This window comes from Cervus elaphus, chromosome 11, assembly GCF_910594005.1.
Source record: "Cervus elaphus chromosome 11, mCerEla1.1, whole genome shotgun sequence".
NCBI classification, from domain to species: Eukaryota; Metazoa; Chordata; class Mammalia; order Artiodactyla; family Cervidae; genus Cervus; species Cervus elaphus.
In genome coordinates this window covers 78,503,123-78,521,938 of record NC_057825.1, presented here as the reverse complement: position 1 = coordinate 78,521,938, position 18,816 = coordinate 78,503,123, and the positions used below count along the sequence as shown (strand labels likewise).

The 18,816-nt window shown below is 38.6% G+C and overlaps 1 protein-coding gene across 10 annotated transcripts in view; it reads left to right on the top strand.

Moving 5' to 3' along the window:
- Nucleotides 1–18,816, top strand: part of MTA3 (metastasis associated 1 family member 3) — a 196,708-nt gene that overhangs the window by 62,362 nt on the left and 115,530 nt on the right. For all 10 annotated transcript variants that reach the window (XR_006343568.1, XM_043918149.1, XM_043918144.1 and 7 more), the window contains exons 5-6: nucleotides 12,845–12,908; nucleotides 15,126–15,243. Coding sequence is in view for 9 of the 10 variants with exons in the window: in XM_043918149.1 (XP_043774084.1) it covers nucleotides 12,845–12,908; nucleotides 15,126–15,243 (182 nt within the window). In the remaining variant the exon portion in view is untranslated. The remainder of the gene's footprint in view (nucleotides 1–12,844; nucleotides 12,909–15,125; nucleotides 15,244–18,816) is intronic.

The following is an 18,816-nucleotide window of genomic DNA, read 5'->3' as shown; positions in this document are numbered from 1 at the left end:
CAAGTAAAAATACTTTGCAGTATTGGAGTTTATATCCTTGTTTGTCTCTGTGAAACTAGTTATGAAATTGTTTTGAAAATGTTTTTGTGATTCTAAGTTATTCAACATTAAAAAAAATGTTTTCATCCATTTCAAGAGGTTTAATCTGAAAATCTTTTTGGTTCTTGCTTTACCTTGAGTTGGACTTCCATGGTGGCTCAGAGGTTAAAGCGTCTGCCTGCATCTGCCTGCAGTGTGGGAGACCTGGTTTCAATCCCTGGGTTGGGAAGATCCCCTGGAGAAGGAAATAGCAACCCACTCCAGTGTTCTTGCCTGGAGAATCCCATGAACGGAAGAGCCTGGTGGGCTACAGACCATGGGGTCGCGAAGAGTTGGACATGACTAAGCAACTTCACGTCGCTTCACTTACCTTGAGTAGTTAATTTTTGAAGGTAGACTTTTTCTCTAGTTGGTCATACATATCAGAAATTAATAAATGAACAGAGAACAGTTAGCTATATGAAGAATCTTTTTAGAGATAAAATATGGGGACTTCCCTGGTGGACCAGTGGTTAGGACTCTGTGCTTCTCCTACAGAAGATGTAAGTTTGATCCCTGATCAGAAAACTCAGATCTCTCATGTGGTGTGGCCAAAAGACAAACAAAAACAAACAAACAAAAGTGTTCCAAAGACTGTAAAACTATAGTTAGTAGTGTTACCAAACAAAGTTTGTGTACCCCAAATAGTGGGGTCAGATAAAGGTTCCAGTTTGGAGCAGTGAAAGGTTTATTGTAGGGCCAAGAAAGGATAACGAGCGTGGCTCATGCTCAAAAACCCAGAACTTCCCAGTGGATTGTGGGGAGTTTTACAGCAAAATTTGGAGTGAGGGCTGCAGGGCATGCAGTGGTTTTCTTCCAAGTGGATGATGGTGAGGTACCAGAGCAGTGCTCCAAGAATCTTGCACTCAGCCCAAAGTTGCCATCCTCCATATGGGTGTGGGGGGGGCCTTGGTTCCTACAAAAGAACTAAAAAATACTCAAAAATATTATTCTATTCCTGGAGGTGGAATCTGGATCCAGGGTTGCACTATTGTTTCTTGACTGCTCCTCTTCTGATTGTGCATGTCCTCCCTTCCCTGATTAGCTACTATGTGGATGTGTCCTTTAGGATTCAGGGAACCTCAGGGAAACTGAGCCATGCTTGGTTTCAGTAGGTGGATGTTGATGGGAATAGTTTGCCGTAGTGAATTTATGAATTACTGAGATTGGGCATAGTACCCAATTTGGATTAATGCTTGGACTAACCTGGGATCCAAAAGCAGTGAATTTGTTGTCAGGATTAAGGAAAAGTGATTTGGCCCCTCATTTATAAACTTGAACATTTTGAGGGGAAGGGATACATAATGTATATAGTTCAGAAATAAAAGTGTGGGATAAATAATAAACTGTTCCTCTCCTATGCAGTCCCCAGCTCATTAATGTTCCTAGAATCTTATGTTTATTTCTAGAAACAATGTGTATAGAAGCAATAAGGTGTGTGTGTTAGTGTCTTTAAGTAAATAGTGAAATAAATTATGACATTGTTATGTTGTGCTTGTCAATCATAAAGATGTACCCTATTGCTTTTCACAGGTTGTGCTCTGCCTCCTTCCCTCCTGTTTCACGCTCCTTTCCTCAGCCCCATCCGGGCCCACAGTGTTGCCTCTACAATCTTCTGGAGGGACAACCAGAAAATAACTGGCCTTGGGAGGGAAATACTCTATAATATCCAACCCCATAATCCTACCCAGCACTGGTCACACTGGAGATCTTGGGGATCCCCAACTTCAGTCCAGGGGTCCCAGGAGGTCAACCTGCCTTGACCTGCCTACGGATCTTGTCCTCGAAAGGTTGTCACGCCTCAACCTGCTCGGGGATCCGCCAGTCCCAGGGGTCCCAGGAGATTGTCATGCCTCGACCTGCCCAGGGACCCAATTCTCGGGAGGCTGTCACGCCTCGACCTGCCCGGGGATTCAATCTCTAGGAGGCTGTCATGCCTCAGCCTGCCTGGAGATCTGCACCCTGACCTGGGGATGCCTGGCTCTCAGGTTGCAACAGTACTGGGTAGGATAAGCTTCAGAAAGACTCACCCCTAAGGAAGTCTACCCATGGAAATAGAAGGAAGCCTATTACTTGTGGGACTGTGCCCAGTCTCAGCAGTAACTCAGGGGCCCAACGAGAACCCCATTGCCTTTCTGGAAAGGCTAAAAGAGGCCCTCCAAAAGTCTACCAATCTGGACTTACACTCTTATGAGGGACAGGTGATTTTCCTGTCCCAGTGTGCATCAGATATCAGAATTAAGTTATAACAGCTACAGCAGCAGGACCCTGCTGCCTCTTTGGATGAGATGATCCAGACAGCCACCAATACTTTTTATATCAGAGAACAGGAGACGGAGGCCAAGGCCCAGGAGAGGGAGAGAAGGAAAGAGGCAAGGCATGCCCAGATGCTGGCCACCCTTCAGGGAAGCCCTGTGGCAAACCCCAAGTCCTTGAAGGACAAGGCATGAGGCAAATGCCTAATCTGTAGACAGGCGGGGCATTGGGCCAAAGAGTGTCCAAACTGTGATAAGTCTCCTAAAACATGGCTTGCTACAAATGCCATCAACTGGGACACTGGGTGGCACTGTGCCCTCAGGACCCAAGAGCCTCAAGGTCAGGCGCCAAGCCTTCCCGCACGATGGTTCAACAGGACTGAAGCGGCCTGCTCCAGCCAGCCCGCCTGTCACAGATAATCATCATGGGGCTGGAGCCAAGGGTGCAACTGGATGTGGGAGAAACCTTGGACCACTGGAGAAAACCCCGAGAGAGATTGTTGGAAGATCGTCTGACCAATCCTGAGGAAATCTGGTACACTGATAGAAGCAGCTTTGTCTTAGATGGAAAAAGAAGAGCCGGGTATGCAGTAGTCTCCAATTTTGAGACCATAGAAGCTAAGCCTCTGCCACCAGGTCAACAAGCTACAACATGCGATGCCAGTTCAACAAAGATACAAAACTACAGCCGACCGTGGAAAATATCACTCACCCTTAGATGGACACCGCTATGAGGACTCTGAGGCCTGAGACTAGCAAGAGGGGGAGGCCTAATACCCTTCGCTGTCCCAATTCAGCAGGAAGTAGCCAGAGAGACCTCAACACCTCTATTCCCAAAGAATTGGGCCTCCCGTCTCTTGAGGGGGGAATGTTAGGTGGTTAGAATAGGAAACAGGAGTCCAAAATGGGTGTGGCTAAAAGACAAGGGAGGGAAAAGCCTGCGAAAAGAGAACAAATTAAGGTCAAACGGAGGTCCGAGGACTGGAGTGAGGACCTCAGGTAGAACAAACAGCACTCCTGGCTAAGCCCAATTTGCCTAGGGCAGGCCCAGGGGGAGGAAAAAACATATAAAAGGAGGAGCCAAAGCGCTTTCTCTCTCGCCCCCATGTGCGTGCGCTCTTTCTCTCTCTCTCTCTTTTCTCTCTCTCTACCTCTGTGTCTCTCTCCCTCTCTCTCTCCCCTGCACGCTGGCACACTCCTCCACTCTCTTCCTGTCTTTGGGTTGGCATGCCCCCACGCTTCGAAGATGGATTCTCCTGCTACCTTCTAAATAAAATAGAGCTGTAACACTGATTTGTCTAAGAGCTATAACATGGTTTGTCCAAGACCTGAGAGCTGTGCCGCGCCGAGGGCTTTAATGTCCGTCGCTCCAAATCTTTATTGTGGTGAGACAGAACCGAGGAGCAAAAAAAAGAAAAAAGAACCGAGGAGCATACACTTGCCTGACACATTCAGTCCAATGGCTGTTTTATATTTCTAATTTATTCTTGTTGCTCAGTTGTGTCTGACTGTTTGCGACCCTATGGGCTGCAGCATGCCAGGCTTCCCTGTCCTTCACCATCTCTGGGAGCTTACTCAAATTCATGTCCATTGAGTTGGTCATCCAACCATCCTGTCCTCTATTTGTCCCCTTCTCCTCCTGTCTTCAGTTTTTCCCAGCATCAGGGTTTTTTCTAATGAGTCAACTCTTCACATCAAATGGCCAAAGTATTGGAACTTCAGCATCAGTCCTTCTAATGAATATTCAGGATTGGTTTCCTTTAGGATTGACTAGTTTAATCTCCTTGCAGTCCAAGGGCCTCTCAAGAGTCTTCTCCAACACCACATTTCAAAAGCATCAATTCTTCAGCACTCAGCTTTCTTTATGGTCCAAATCTTACATCCATATGTGACTACTGAAAAAACCATAGCTTTGACTAGACGGACCTTTGTCGGCAAAGTAATGTCTCTGCTTTTTAATATGCTGTCTAGGTTGGTCGTAGCTTTTCTTCCAGGGAGCAAGTGTCTTTTAATAACATTGCTGCAGTCCCCATCTGCAGTGATTTTGGAACCCAAGAAAATAAAAGTTTGTCACTATTTCCATTGTTTCCCCATCTATTTGCCATGAAGTGATGGGACCAGGTGCCATGATCTTAGTTTTTTGAATATTGAGTTTTAAGCCAGCTTTCGCACTCTCATCTTTCACTTTCTTCAAGAGGCTCTTTAGCCTTTTTGCTTTCTCATAAGGATTGGTGTCATCTGCATATCTACAGTTATTGATATTTCTCCCAGCAAAATCTCAATTCCTGCTTGTGCTTCATCAGTTCAGTTTAGTCACTCTGTAGTGTCTGACTCTTTGTGACCCCGTGGACTGCAGCACGCCAGGCCTCCCTGTCCATCACCAGCTCCCAGAGCTTACTCAAACTCATGTCCATCTAGTCAGTGGTGCCATCCAACCATCTCATCCTCTGTCGTCCCCTTCTCCTCCTGCCCCAGTCCCTCCCAGCATCAGGGTCTTTTCCAATGAGTCACCTCTTTGCATGAGGTGGCCAAAGTATTGGAGTTTCAGCTTCAGCATCAGTCCTTCCAATGAACACCCAGGGTTGATCTGCTTTAGGATGGACTGGTTGGATCTCCTTGTAGTCCAAGGGACTCTCAAGAGTCTTCTCCAACACCACAGTTCAAAAGTATCAATTTTTCGGCGCTCAGCTTTCTTCACAGTCCAACTCTCATATCCATACATGACCACTGGAAAAACCATAGCCTTTACTAGACAGACCTTTGTTGGCAAAGTAATGTCTCTGCCTTTTAATGTGCTGTCTAGGTTGATCATAACTTTCCTTCCAAGGAGTAAGCATCTTTTAATTTCATGGCTGCAGTCACCATCTGCAGTGATTTTGGAGCCCCCCAAAATAAAGTCAGCCACTGTTTCCGCATCTATTTCCCATGAGGTGATGGGACCAGATGCCATGATCTTAGTTTTCTGAATTTGGAGCTTTAAGCCAACTTTTTCACTCTCCTCTTTCACTTTCATCAAGAGGCCCTTTAGTTCCTCTTCACTTTCTGCCATAAGGGTAGTGTCATCTGCATATCTGAGGTTATTGATATTTCTCCCAGCAATCTTGATTCCACCTTGTGCTTCTTCCAGCCCAGCGTTTCTCATGATGTACTCTGCATATAAGTTAAATAAGCAGGGTGGCAATATACAGCTTTGACGTCCTCCTGTTCCTGTTTGGAGCCAGTCTGTTGTTCCATGTATACTGAGGTTCAGAGTCTAGTGGACTTAGAATGTCTGCCGTCTTGGACTTGTTTGGTTCTAATCAGTTTGTGTTGTGTTCTCGGGCTGTGTCATTCTTTTAAAGGTTGTGCCCTGCCCCCTTCCCTCCTGTTTTAGTAATGTTAAGTTTAAAGTGTATAAATAATAAAGTAGAACCCCACTGTGAATTAGCAGTCTCTCTCTAGAGTTGACTACTAATGTTAAAGAAACTAATAAAAGCAATTTTCTTTCTGTACATTTCGTTGTGCCAGTATTTTTATTTTAAGATGTTAGATTTTTGCGATTTTCTTGGTATCTGTAAACAAAATTTGAATTAGCCAGAAGAGTGCTATTGAGACCATAAGTAGTGCTACTTACGAGATGACTGTAGCATAAAGAAGTTACTTAGCATGCTTAGGCTTTTAGGAGAAGCAGGACTGGAGGAAAATCAGAAACTGGAGAAAAATCATACCACAATTTAACATTTTTAAGTCTACATGTTTAGCACATTTTTTCTCAACTGTTTTGTTTATGCTGTGTAATCTTTCCTTTGAAATGATTAACCCTAGTGCTTGAAGGGTTTTCTTTTTTTTAATTTTATTTTGGAATTTATTTTATTTTATTTATCTTTTTTTCCCATTTATTTTTATTAGTTGGAGGCTAATTCTTTACAGTGAAGTGTTTTCTTTTGCAACTAAAATGATAATGAAGAAAAGCACTGGGTATATACCAGGCTATACTGTGGAACAGTACTGCTGTTCCACACGGTTACACAAAGAATCGCTTACGAGATTTTCTTAGTATCAAAACAATTTACTGGTCATCTTTTCTTGGAGAAGAGGTACTTCCTAGTGCCTTTTGAACATTTCACTTTGTCCTAGTTATAAAGGGGAAAGTGGCACCAAGAGAGGATTCTCTTCCCTTGATTTTCTCTTTGGAAGTTTCTTTCATGTTTGTTATCAGTATCAGGGATTCATATCTTGTTGCTTTGGTTCTCTCCACATGCCATAAACACAAGGAGGCTTTCTAAAACACTGCTTGTCATGTTTCTTCACAGAGTCCACTGAGCTATTACATTAAGCTTAACCTTCTCTTCTTGGTTTTTTATTCCTCTAGCTCACCTACTCATAGAGTTGTTTCAGTTTTTCTGTTTTGTTTCTTGGGGGCCTGCTTTAACTTTTATTTGTTAACATCTGTTAAAGTAGTATTAACAACAGAAATTCTGTATTTGAATAGAAATACTTAAAGTGTCCAGATTTCTTTGTCCTTTATTCTCTTCCTTTTAATAATCCAAAATTGTAGAAAATTATATTTTTTCACTTGTATAGGCAGTCCTTAAATATTTGTTAGTAAGATATAGTTAAGAAAACCATGGTTAATCAATATCGTGTTCTTATCCAGGAGCACTCTTGTCTCCTAAGGAACATTTGACAAAGTCTGGACAGTTTTGGTTTTCGCATCTGGTTTGGGACTCCTATCATCTACTGACTCAGCCAGTGGTGCTGCCAGGGTTGAGAAAACCTGATTTAATGTCATCATAACTCTTGCTCCCTTGGTGCATGTATGTGTCTGTGTGTATACACACAAATATATATACTTGATCTAATTAGGACCTTCCCCCTTCACCTTAAATATACGTATATAGCTGTCTAAAATTGTCTCAGGCAGTTATGTGCCTGCTTCCTGTTTTGCGGTTCTTTTCAACTTCTCTAACACTGACTTTGGCGCTTACACTACTCTTACACTGCTACTATTCATTTTCAATTTTGGAAATGTCTCTTTCTTCCTCTTCTCCATTCCCTTTTGTTGTCCAGCATATCACAGTTTTATTTAACTTAATAATCATCTCTATTTTATGAGCACATAAATATTCCTCACATAATTGTCTCGTATAACCTTTTGTTTTCCTTGGAATTAATAATTGTTTTGCCTTTTCCTTTTGATTAATCTTCTAAAAGGTAAGACATTTTAGTCCTTGCTTATCTGAAAATGTTTTTCACACTTGACTGATGATTTGTTTAGGGATATAATTCTGGTTTGGAAATAATTTCCCTCAGAATTTTGAATCTTCTCTTTTGTCCTGTCTTACATTGCTGCTGTTGAGAAACATAATCTTCTGAAAGCATTTTGAATTTTAGAACTTTATTTTTAAAAATTTGTTCATTGTGTTTAGTGGATTAAATGGTGTGTAAAACTATTTGCTGAATTTCCAATCACTGAACCAGGTGTGATTCTTTATATGAAAAAAATGTTCAGAATTCATTTTGTGGCTAGTATCGGTCTCATAAGACCAGTGACACAGATGTCACTTTTTTGAAAGGAGGGAGTCTTAGAAAGTAAGCTTTTTAATTTGGGATACTTTCCGATTTGCGAACAAAGCTTCAAGGATGGCACAGAGAGTTTCCATGTACCCTTCACTCAGTTTCTGCTTAATGTTTACAGTTTATTTATCATGTCATCTTTATCAAAAGTAAGAAATTCACATAGGTATATTACTGTTAACTAAACTCCAGACTTTATTCAGACATTATGCATTCTTTTCTCTGACGTCCTTTCTCTGTTCCCGGATTTACCCTGACATTGCCTTTAGGCATCATGTCTTCATCATGTCCTCTGGTCTGTAAGAGTGTCCCTGTCTTTCCTTGTTTTTCATGACCTTGTTAGTTATGAAGAATAATATATATATTTTAATGATGACTTTATTGAGATATTGTGGTGGTTAAATTAGTGGTCAGCTTGACCGGGCTACTGTCACACTCAGATGTCTGGGTAAAAAACCCTGTGTTTGTCCATGAGGGTGTTTCCAGAAGAGATTATTTGAATCAGTAGACTGAGTAAAGCAGTTTGTCTTTCCCAGTGTGAGGGAAACCTCTTCCCACCAGTTGAGGGTCTGCAAAGAGCAAAAAGGTAAAAGAGAGAATTCTCCCTTTCTGTGACTGACTAAGCTGGGACCTCGGTTTTTTCCTCTCTGACTGAGATTTATAGCAGCAGCCCTCTTGATCCTCAGGCCTTTGGACCTGGACTAGAACTGCATGTTTTGTTTGCTCATTCATCACTTGATGGAAATTTGGATTGTTTCTACTTTTTGCCTATTGTAAATAATGCCGCTGTGAACATCTATGCAGAAGTTTTTGTGTGGATGTCTGTTTTCTTTTCTCATGGTATTGTGGAATTGCTGGGTCAGATGGCAGCTCTGTGTTTAACATTTTGAGGAACTGCCAAACTGTTTTCTCAAGTGACTGCACAGTTTTGTATCCTCATTAGCAAAGTGTTAGTGTTCCAGTTTTGCCACATCCATGTCAACACTTGTTATTGTCTGTGTTTTTCATTTTAGCCCATCTTTGTGGTTTTCTATGAACTGTATCTCACAGTGGTTTTGATTTTGCATTTTCCTAATGGCTAAGAATGTTGAGCGTCTTCACCCCACCACAACAGCAAATTATTTCTTTGCATATTTTAAAAAGTGAAATGTAATTGACATACAACATTATGTTAGTTTCAGGTGTACTCCTTAGTGATTGGACATTTGCATACATTACGAGATGATCACAATAAGACTAGTAACCGCCTGTCCCCCATGCCAAGTTACTACAGTATCACTGACCGTATTCCTTATGCTGCGCATTATTACATTCCCATGACTTACTTATTTTCTAATTGGATGTTTGTACCTCTTGATCCCCTTCACCTATTTGCCCCCATGCACTGCTGCCCGCCTCCGTGCACCACTGCCCCCCCTTATCTCTGCCCCTTCCCCTTTGGCAACCACATGTTTGTTCTCTGTGAGTCTGTTTTCCTTTTATTTTTTTGTTTTTACATTCCACGTGTAAGTGAGAGATCACATGGCTGTTTGTCTCTCTTTGTCTGATTTATTTCATACCCTCTAGATCTATGTTTTTGCAAATGGCAAGATTTCTTTTTTTTTTAATGGAAAAATACCTTTCTTTAATGAAGAAATAATGGCTTTCAGTGAACACGGCAGGTTTAAAATTCATGTTCACTGTGCCTAAGGATCACTTGGTCATGCTTGTTAACCACATAGATTCTTGGATCCCTTCCAAGATATTTGGATTCAATTATCTTCATGCGACACTAAGAAATTTTCATTTTTCCAGGTCCTGGACCATTGTACTTCTGTGTGTTAGTGAAGGAAAGACTTCAGATAGTGGGGGAAATGGATGCTAATTTAAACTTCCTTGTTTTCCACTTGTACAAATGGGTAACATCTTTTGATAAGAGGAAAAATAACCTGGGTGCACATTTTACATAAGGTTTTTGAGTCCTGTGGGATTGTGCTAACATCTTGTTAAGGAAACAGCAGATTGCAGGCTGACCAGCACCTGCCATTAAACATGGGGCTGTATTGTGTTGTAGTAATTACATTTTTCTCTGTCCCTGTACTCTGCAGTTTCTGAAATAGAATATTTATATATATTATTTGAAATATATTTAAAAAAAACTTTTGAATCATATGTGGGAAAATATCTTATCTGTAGAAATTCTGTGCTCCTGTGTGGTTTCCTGTCGAAAAGCAGTATGAATGATTATATGGGCCTTGAGTGATCTTTCTCAATGTTACAGTCTTTCCTATGTTTTATATTGTTAATGTTTTGGTATCTTTATTCCTTATGGTTTAAAGTGCTGTGGAAGAGACACAGGTTCATTGCTTGAGATTCAGGATAAAACAATTGCATTATCTATATTCAGAATTTGTTAATAGTTCCTTTAGTTTGCAGTTAGCTTAAAATTTATCATGTTTTTTCCTGTGAGCCAAGATTTGTTCAGCATAACGGAAGCCAACACTTTAAATCTCTTTTTAAACTAGTTTATCAACAACTCTTGGCGTGGTGGTACATGTGTTAATTACATATTCATGTTTACTTCATAAAATAATTTTGACTCAATCTCTTACTTTGTTAACTGTTAATATATGTACATGAAAATCTAAGTGTCACATTTTTGTTTCTAATGGGGGGAAAGGTACAGTATAGCTACATTAAAGAAAAATTAAAATTGTCTATTATCCTTTCTATTTGCATAAAATCTGTATCTCCAAAGATATTTTACATTTTAGATTGATTGGGGTGTCTGCTTTTATTGGTTTTGTAATCATCTTGGGCCTCTAAAACCAGTATCACCAGTGTTTCCTTACTTACTGAGGTAAATATGAAAGTAATGGTTTAGTGATTCAGTTTAGCATCTTTTTTCATGGACTTTCCTGGAGGTCCAGTGGCTAAGAGTCTGTCTGCCAATGCAGGCAGGGGACATGGGGTTTGATCCCTGGTCCAGGAAGATCTACATGCCGCGGGGCAGCTAAGCCTGTGTACCTGTGCTCTAGAGCCCATGCGCCGCAACAGGAGAAGCCACTACAATGAGAAGCCGATACACTGCAACTAGAGAGTAGTCCCTGACCACTGCAACTAGAGAAAGCCCGCATGCAGCAGTGAAGACCCAGCGTGGCCATAAATCAATGAATAATTCTTTAAAAAAAAAATCTTCTATCATTTCAGGCAGTATGGAGGCACCTTTATGCTGTATTCTTTTTATGAATTTTCAGTGTCTCTTATAAAATTCAAGTGATACCTATTAAAATAACATTTATAGCATCTGCTCCTTCCCATTTTTTTTTTTAAACCTGACTATAGAGAACTTAAAAAAAAAGATTTTATGATTTCTAAGTGGAGTAAGTATTAAATGTTAGAAATACTGCTTTGTCAGCTGTTACTGAGGCAAGAGAAGTAAATGAAACTATTTTTGGAAATCCGTTTGTTCCTTAAGCACTCTTGCATGTGTGAGCACATATTCACAGGCCATAGAAGTTCTTCTATGGCAGTAGTAGATGTGCTAACAGCAGCAGAGCAGTTCCCCTTCTCGTAATTCTGTACTTTGCATGAGCATGTTGGGTAATTATTGATTTTGAGTGTTATATGCACTGAAGTAATGGTGTTATTTTTTCTGCTTCAGTACTATGCATGAATAAAATATATTGGAAAAACAAAAAACCTTCATAACTCCCAGTAAGCGAATTACGGATTTGATAGGATAGTAGAGAAGTACCACATGCTCTCAGAGAAACCTTTTGAAGTGATAGCAATCTGAGATGGTTAACAGAGAAAGATATTTTGATGCGAGGAAAACTTTTTTTTTTTTTTAATTTAGGTTTAAGGAACATACAGTTGCAAAATGCTTAGTGTGGTTTTTGACTTATGCGTTAGTGTTTTACTTTTGCTTTTGGTAATTTTTTCCTTTGAACTGTATTTCACTCTGATAATCCAACAACAAACTTCCTATGTAATGTGTATTTGATGCATTTGTTTTTACTTGTTAATTCGTGGGGAGCAAGTAGTTACTTTTGTTTAGAAAACCAAGTGATATTATGACATTTAAAAAGTATTTTGTGAGCCCTGACCCAATATCTGTAACTTGGATAGTCTCTCAAAATTCTCCTGTCAAATTTGTAGCTATACTGAATTTTTCAAGCTGGGAAGATAATTTTAAAAGTGGTATTAAATACCACTACGTGAATAACCATAATTTTACTCAGGTCTAGACAGGCCTTTTTTAAACAGCATTTCATTTTCAAGTACACACCCAGCTATGATCAAAGGTAAATGCCATGAGACTTCAAAATCCGTGAATCTGTTGATCTTTATTTGCCCCTTGCTCTATAGGAGTTCCTTGTGTTTAAATTTTAACTAGTTTTAACTATTGAAACTAGAGCAGTTTCAATAAAGGTAAGTTAGCAATAAAGGTATAGTTACATCAGGTAATCCTGATGTAAATGTGTATTATTTTTATGTTCTTGTATGCAGTGGCTACTATAAAAATTTGAAGATTATTTTAGGCGATTATTTGAAAATTTGAAGATTATTTTGGTGATTTCTTTAAAAATCCCTTGTATAAAGTTACCTCATATTAACTCTTTACAGATTCAAAAACTAACTTTGTCTGAAGATTACAATGTACTCTTCTTTCTTTTCTTCTTAAAGAGTTAGGAAATACCTGTGAAATGTTTTATGTTGCAAGGATTTACTGCCTAATACCGTTCCTTCCCCAGGTTAGCCTTTCAACAAATGTCTACAGCCTTGTTTTTTAGGTTCCATAACACCAAGATGTAGACTAAGTCCAAGTATATATGTGTCTAGATGGTCCTAACTGCCATCTAGTTTCTCAATACTACCTTTACATTTTGAATATTCCTAACTTTGTGTACATCATCTCTGTGAAGGCAAGGTGGCTTTTCTTGCATTTATTCACTTTTATTCTCTTTCAACAGGGGGAAATGCAGTGTTGCCCTTCTGAATGAGACAGAGTCAGTATTGTCATATCTTGATAAAGAGGTAATTCACAATTATAATTGTTTGTGTTTTTCCCTCTATTTCATACAAAGCCTGTACTTTTGTATTATTTCTTCTTCTAACAAATTTTTGCATAATGATAGCAATATTATGGTAAAAGTATAATGATTAGAATGTATTCAGGTAATTTCATTTTTCTGGTTAACTGAGATAAAAGTTGGCAAAAACTCCCATGTCTGTCTGTCTGTCTTTGCTTTGTAATGAAAAGTTGGTAAAGTATAGCACATGATTGAATTGGTAGTGAAAGAACTTTTTTGGGGGGGAAGAACTAATTTGGGCTTTATGAAATAAATAACTTAAAAATACTTTGTCCTCTACCTTTTTTTTTTTTTTTGAAGTAAATAGCTTTTCTTTTGAGGCTCTTTGCAGGTAAAATTTTACCATTGGTGGTCTGCTTTCTTTACTGGAATCCTAATAAATTTTGTCACCTAAGAATAATTTTTTCTGTAACCTCCAAGAGACGTCATAAACATTTTTATGAAATTGAATTAGAGCATGGATGTCATTGAAGGGAGGAAATTCTCGTAAGCAGACTATTTTACATTTTGCAGTTTTATGTGACTTTTATCAATTTTATTGTGGGGAAAATACTTTATTAATGGTTCAGTATTTAACCTTTATAATTTCATAGTGTTTATTTTCCCAGAATCTTTATTACATATATATTTTAAAAAAGCAAAATTAAAGGGACATATTTTCTTTTTAAAAAATAGTTTTCTGTGCTCAAGAGTGTTGCTCCCTTATCTCAAGTGAAGTAAACATTACAGAAAAAGATTGATGCAAACATGTATAACTGCTGTGCACCAGAAACCTAATAAAATTAGAAGGAAAGTAAGTATTCAAGGCAGAAAAAAAGGCTAATAGTCTTGTGAAATTTGGAAAAGAGGTGGAGTTTATTGTCACTCTGTCAAACACAATGATGGATAATATGGATTGATGATGCTCAGAAGTTATCTTTCATTCACAGAAGCAGAAATAAAAAGAAGAAATAGTGAATATATTTTAGTATATTATATTGTATTTGGCTGTTCCGAGAGTGGATTTTTGTTTTTTTTGCTGCGTTGTGTTTGTGTGGCTTGCAGAATCTTAGTTACCCGACTGGGGATTGAACCCAGGCCACTGAGTGAAAGCGCAGAGACCTCACCACTGGATCACTTGGAAATTCTCTGATTTTTTTAAGATGATATTTGTTACCTTCTAATTTGTTAACAGTTTGTATCTGCTAAGGATTGCAGTAGATGAAAATTTGCAAAGTCTTCATGATTTTTTTTTTCCTATCCTCTTGCTTTTTAACCTCAGTCCTTTATCAATCTACTGTTCTTTAATAGGCTCTTTCAGGGTTTAATACGGAGAATCATGCAGTAGATGACCCTCACATCCATGGGACAGGGAGGTGGGGGGGAACAAAAGACAAGACTTTGCTGGTTCAGATGATTTCTAGTGGTTATGCAGAATTCAGCTCAAGACTGTTGGCTATAGTCATTTTATCCTTTAGGTCCAGTGAGTAGGTTGTTTGCTCTTTTAAGTGACCATGGAAAGTCAGGTGGGTATGCTGGTGATGATAGAATGTATAGTTATGTTTGTATGCTTACCCATATATACATATGTTTTAGAATTTAAAGGACAACCTCAGAATTATAATTAATGGACAATTGTACTTAAATAGATAATTGTAATTAAGTGTATGCAGTGTGACATATTAGTAAACTGCATATAAACTAAGCTCTATAGTTTTAATGTGAAATGTGTCTGCATTTTAGTATTTTTGATGAAATGTGGGATGGGCACTCTCAAAGTAAGAGTGTCATGTGTCTATGAAGGCACTCTTACTGTTTGGTGTGGGCTTTACAGCTTTAAAATGATTACTGGATTTCAGTGGTCTTTATTTGACTTTAGCTTAACTTTTAGAGCAATTAATGGTTTTCTGTTAGACTAACTAAACAAATAATAGTAACACTTTATTATCCACCTTGATTGTAAGCTATTTGTTTTCATTTCATTTAATTTTATATTGTTTACCTGATGATAGTAGCGTTATGCTTTCCTTAAAGATTTATGAATTTATTCACCAAAATGAAATTTTATGCTCTGTGGAGTTTTCTCGTTTCATTATTATGACACTGGATTTATTGCTTTATAAAAAGTAGAAGGAATTAGGTTTATGTCGATATTTCTGTCTTCTGTCATTTTTTTTTCCAGGATACCTTTTTCTACTCATTGGTCTATGATCCCTCAGTGAAAACACTATTAGCTGACAAAGGTGAAATCAGAGTGGGACCTAGATATCAAGCAGACATTCCAGAAATGCTCTTAGAAGGTATGTTTTTCTTTTGAGTTTCAAATCCTGTGAAAACAAATTTCCTTGAAACTTGGGTGTTTTCATCAGATGGAAAAAACAACTTTCAGGCTAAAGTTTAAAAGTAATGACCTCTTCCGATTTTAGAAATAAACAGCAATGAAAAATAATTTATTTGATCAATTATTCATTTTTCATTTCACATTTTCATGAATTTTCTACCTGTGTTTTTCTTTTAAATACAACTTTAAGAGCGTTAATGTTGAACTTGTATTTTAATGTGACAGACTCACGCTTTGAGATTTGATGTGCCTTCACGTCATCTGTCTGAGGTAGCCATGGAATCTAGTGAACACTTACATTCTGGTGGGGGTTTTGGCTGAACTGGGAAGTTTGTAGACCAGAGAGATTTAAAACTTTACATTTTAAAAACATATCTTCCTACCAAGACTTAATTTTTCTTTTTTCTGTCGTAACTGTATACTTAAAACCTTTATTTTCTGATTTGAAAAGTAAAACATTCTTAACATTAAAAAAATGAAATACAAAATAAAGTGTAATATAGAAAATGAACACCACACCCTTTTCTTCATTCCAAACCCGTATTTCAGTTCAGTTCAGTCACTCAGTCGTGTCTGACTCTTTGCGACCGCATGGACTGCACAGGCTTCCCTGTCCATCACCAACTCCCAGAGCTTGCTCAAACTCATGTCCACTGAGTTGGTAATGCCATCCAACCATCTCATCCTCTGTCATCCCCTTCTCCTCCTGCCTTCAGTCTTTCCCAGCATCAGTCTTTTCTAAGGAGTCAGTTCTTTGCATCAGGTGGCCAAAGTATTAGAGCTTCAGCTTCAGCATCAGTCCTTCCAATGAATATTCAGGACTAATTTCCTTTAGGATTGACTGGTTTGATCTCCTTGCTGTTCAAGAGATTCTCAAGAGTCTTCTCTAACACCGCAGTTCAAAAGTGCTCAGCTTTCTTTAAGGTACAACTCTTACATCCATACATGACTACTGGAAAAACCATAGCTTTGACTAGATGGACCTTTGTCGGCAAAGTAATGTCTCTGCTCTTTAATATGTTGTCTAGGTTGGTCATAATTTTTCTTCCAGGGAGCAAGCGTCTTTTAATTTCATGTCTGCAGGCTGACAAAACATGGTTCCCTGGAGAAGGGAATGGCAGACCACTTGAATATTCTTGCCTTGAGAACCCCATGAACCGTATGACAAGGCAAAACCCATATTTTATTTTGGTAATGGCTATGGCTCATAATCCATTCAGAATGGTCTTTGCACAGTGGCAAGTTGCAGGTTATTCTGCAACTGCTTCTTTCAGTTAATGGTGTATTTTTTGCATCTTCCCTAATGAGGAGAGTGACTATTCTTTTTGTGACTGTAGAGTTCTTAATTCTGCATGGATGTGCCATAATTTATTTCCTTTACTAGTACCCCTGTTGATAGACATTTAGGTTATTACATTAAAAAAAAATTCATTTTGGCTGCACTGGGTCTTCATTGCAGTGTGCAGGCTCTTCATTGTGGTATTCAGGCTTTCCTAGTTGGGGAGCGTGGGCTCTCAAGTGCGAGGGCTTAGTTGCAGTATGTGGTATCTTAGTTCCTTGACCAGGGATTAGACTCTGGGCCCCCTGCATTGGGAACGCAGTGTCTTATCCACTGGAGCACCAGGGAAGTCCCTACATATTTTGAGCAAATGATACTGCTAGAAAATCTTCACACATACTTATGCTGTGTAAACATTTTTCAAGCATAGTTTCCTGGAAGTATTGAAAATGCCACTTTGCCCTTCAAAAAGGCTATATTAATTTTTGTACGAGCAAATCAGATGCATTCACTGATAGATTATTAGCGCCCCCATTTTGTTACTCTATTGTATTAGCTTTTCATTTGTTGTTGCTTTTTTTATTATTATTTTTAAAAGTTGAAATTATGCTTTCCTTAGTTATTTTTAGCTATTCTGTAAATTTCTTGTGTATTTTCTATTTGATTATTTATATGTATTGGCAAGAGTATTTTGCATATTAAAGATAAACAAATGTAGAAGTATTTGTCTGTGAGTATTGCACATGTTACCTCCTCACTTATGAAATGTTAATGATTTTATATTTAAATGTTTTATTTATTTTTGTTATACAGAAATTTAGAATTTTGTCATAGAGAGGTTTAGAAATTGTTCCTTAAGGTTTTTATAATTTGCATTGTTTACCATGCTTTCCTATAGGAAGCGTATGCAGAAAAGTTAAATCAACTCAGGGTAGTTTGTGAACCATAGTACACACTGTGGTTGGTGGGTTTTCACTGTCAGGGTGGGCAGATGGGTGGTTGTGGATAATACTAGGTTGCAGACTTCTGCATTTTTATGAACTCAGTACCAGGAAAGGTCAGTCAGTAATGACTAAGCTTTGAGAATAGATTGCCATGTCTGCACGCAACTGTGTTTAGAAGTTTTGTTTTGGTGTGTGTGTGTGTTTTTAAAGAGATTGTAAGTAGTGAACCGGTTTCTTATAGGCTGCTACTGTTTGGCAACCCCTTGGACTATGGCCCACCAGGCTCCTCTGTCCATGGTATTTCCCAGGCAAGATTACTGGACTGGAGTGCCATTTCCTTCTCCATTATGGGCTGAGAGATTGCATTTATTGGCATTCTGATCTGTACAAATCAACTTGTGTTCCCAAAATAATTTTGGATATTTATATAGTCCTTAATGCTTGATCTTAGACTTTAGTGTTTTATTTTTGAAAGCATTTGATTTTTAAATTTGACAAAACTGCACTGAGTATCCTTTAGATAATGGATAATTTTGTATTCTGGATATAACCAGAAAACATGTTCCCAGGAAAGAAATAGCTAAGCTGTAAGGTGGTGTGTCTGAAATTTTATACAGAATGACAATTGGCTTCCAAGTAATCATTTCCAGATTGTTTTTCCCTGTTTCAGTTGAGGTATACTTTATATATAGTGCATTTCACCCACTTTTGTGTGGATTCTTTGAGTTTTGGACAAATGTACAGCCCTTTGTGAGATATTCAGCAAGTCATCCCCACACAGACGTGTGGGGCGTGTCCCTGGTGTGTGCGTCCGCGGTACCTGGCCCACGTTCTGCATCCCCTCAGCAGCCCTCTGTGACTCCTCCCTGCCCTCTGGTCTCTCCCCTTTTCAGAACTGTGTAGACTGTGTTGGTCATGTAATCTTTTGTGCTATTTTTATTATTTGACTTTTTTCTTCTTTTTTTATTTAATTGGAGGCTGATTACTTTACAATATTGTGGTGGTTTTGCCATACATTCACATGGATCAGCCACGGGTGTACATGTGTTCCCCATCCTGAACCCCACTCCCACCTCCCTCACCATCCCATCCCTCAGGGTCATCCCAGTGCACCAGCCCTGAGCGCCCTGTCTCTTATTTGACTTTTTTAAATGTAGGACTGTCTGAGCTACTGATAGTGTGACTCTTTTTCTCAGTAAAAATTTGAATGTATTTTATGAAGTATAGTTGATTTACAATGTTGTATTTTTAATTTCATCTTAAAATTTGTGTATATATATATTTATTGAAGTATTTTAATTTTTTATTT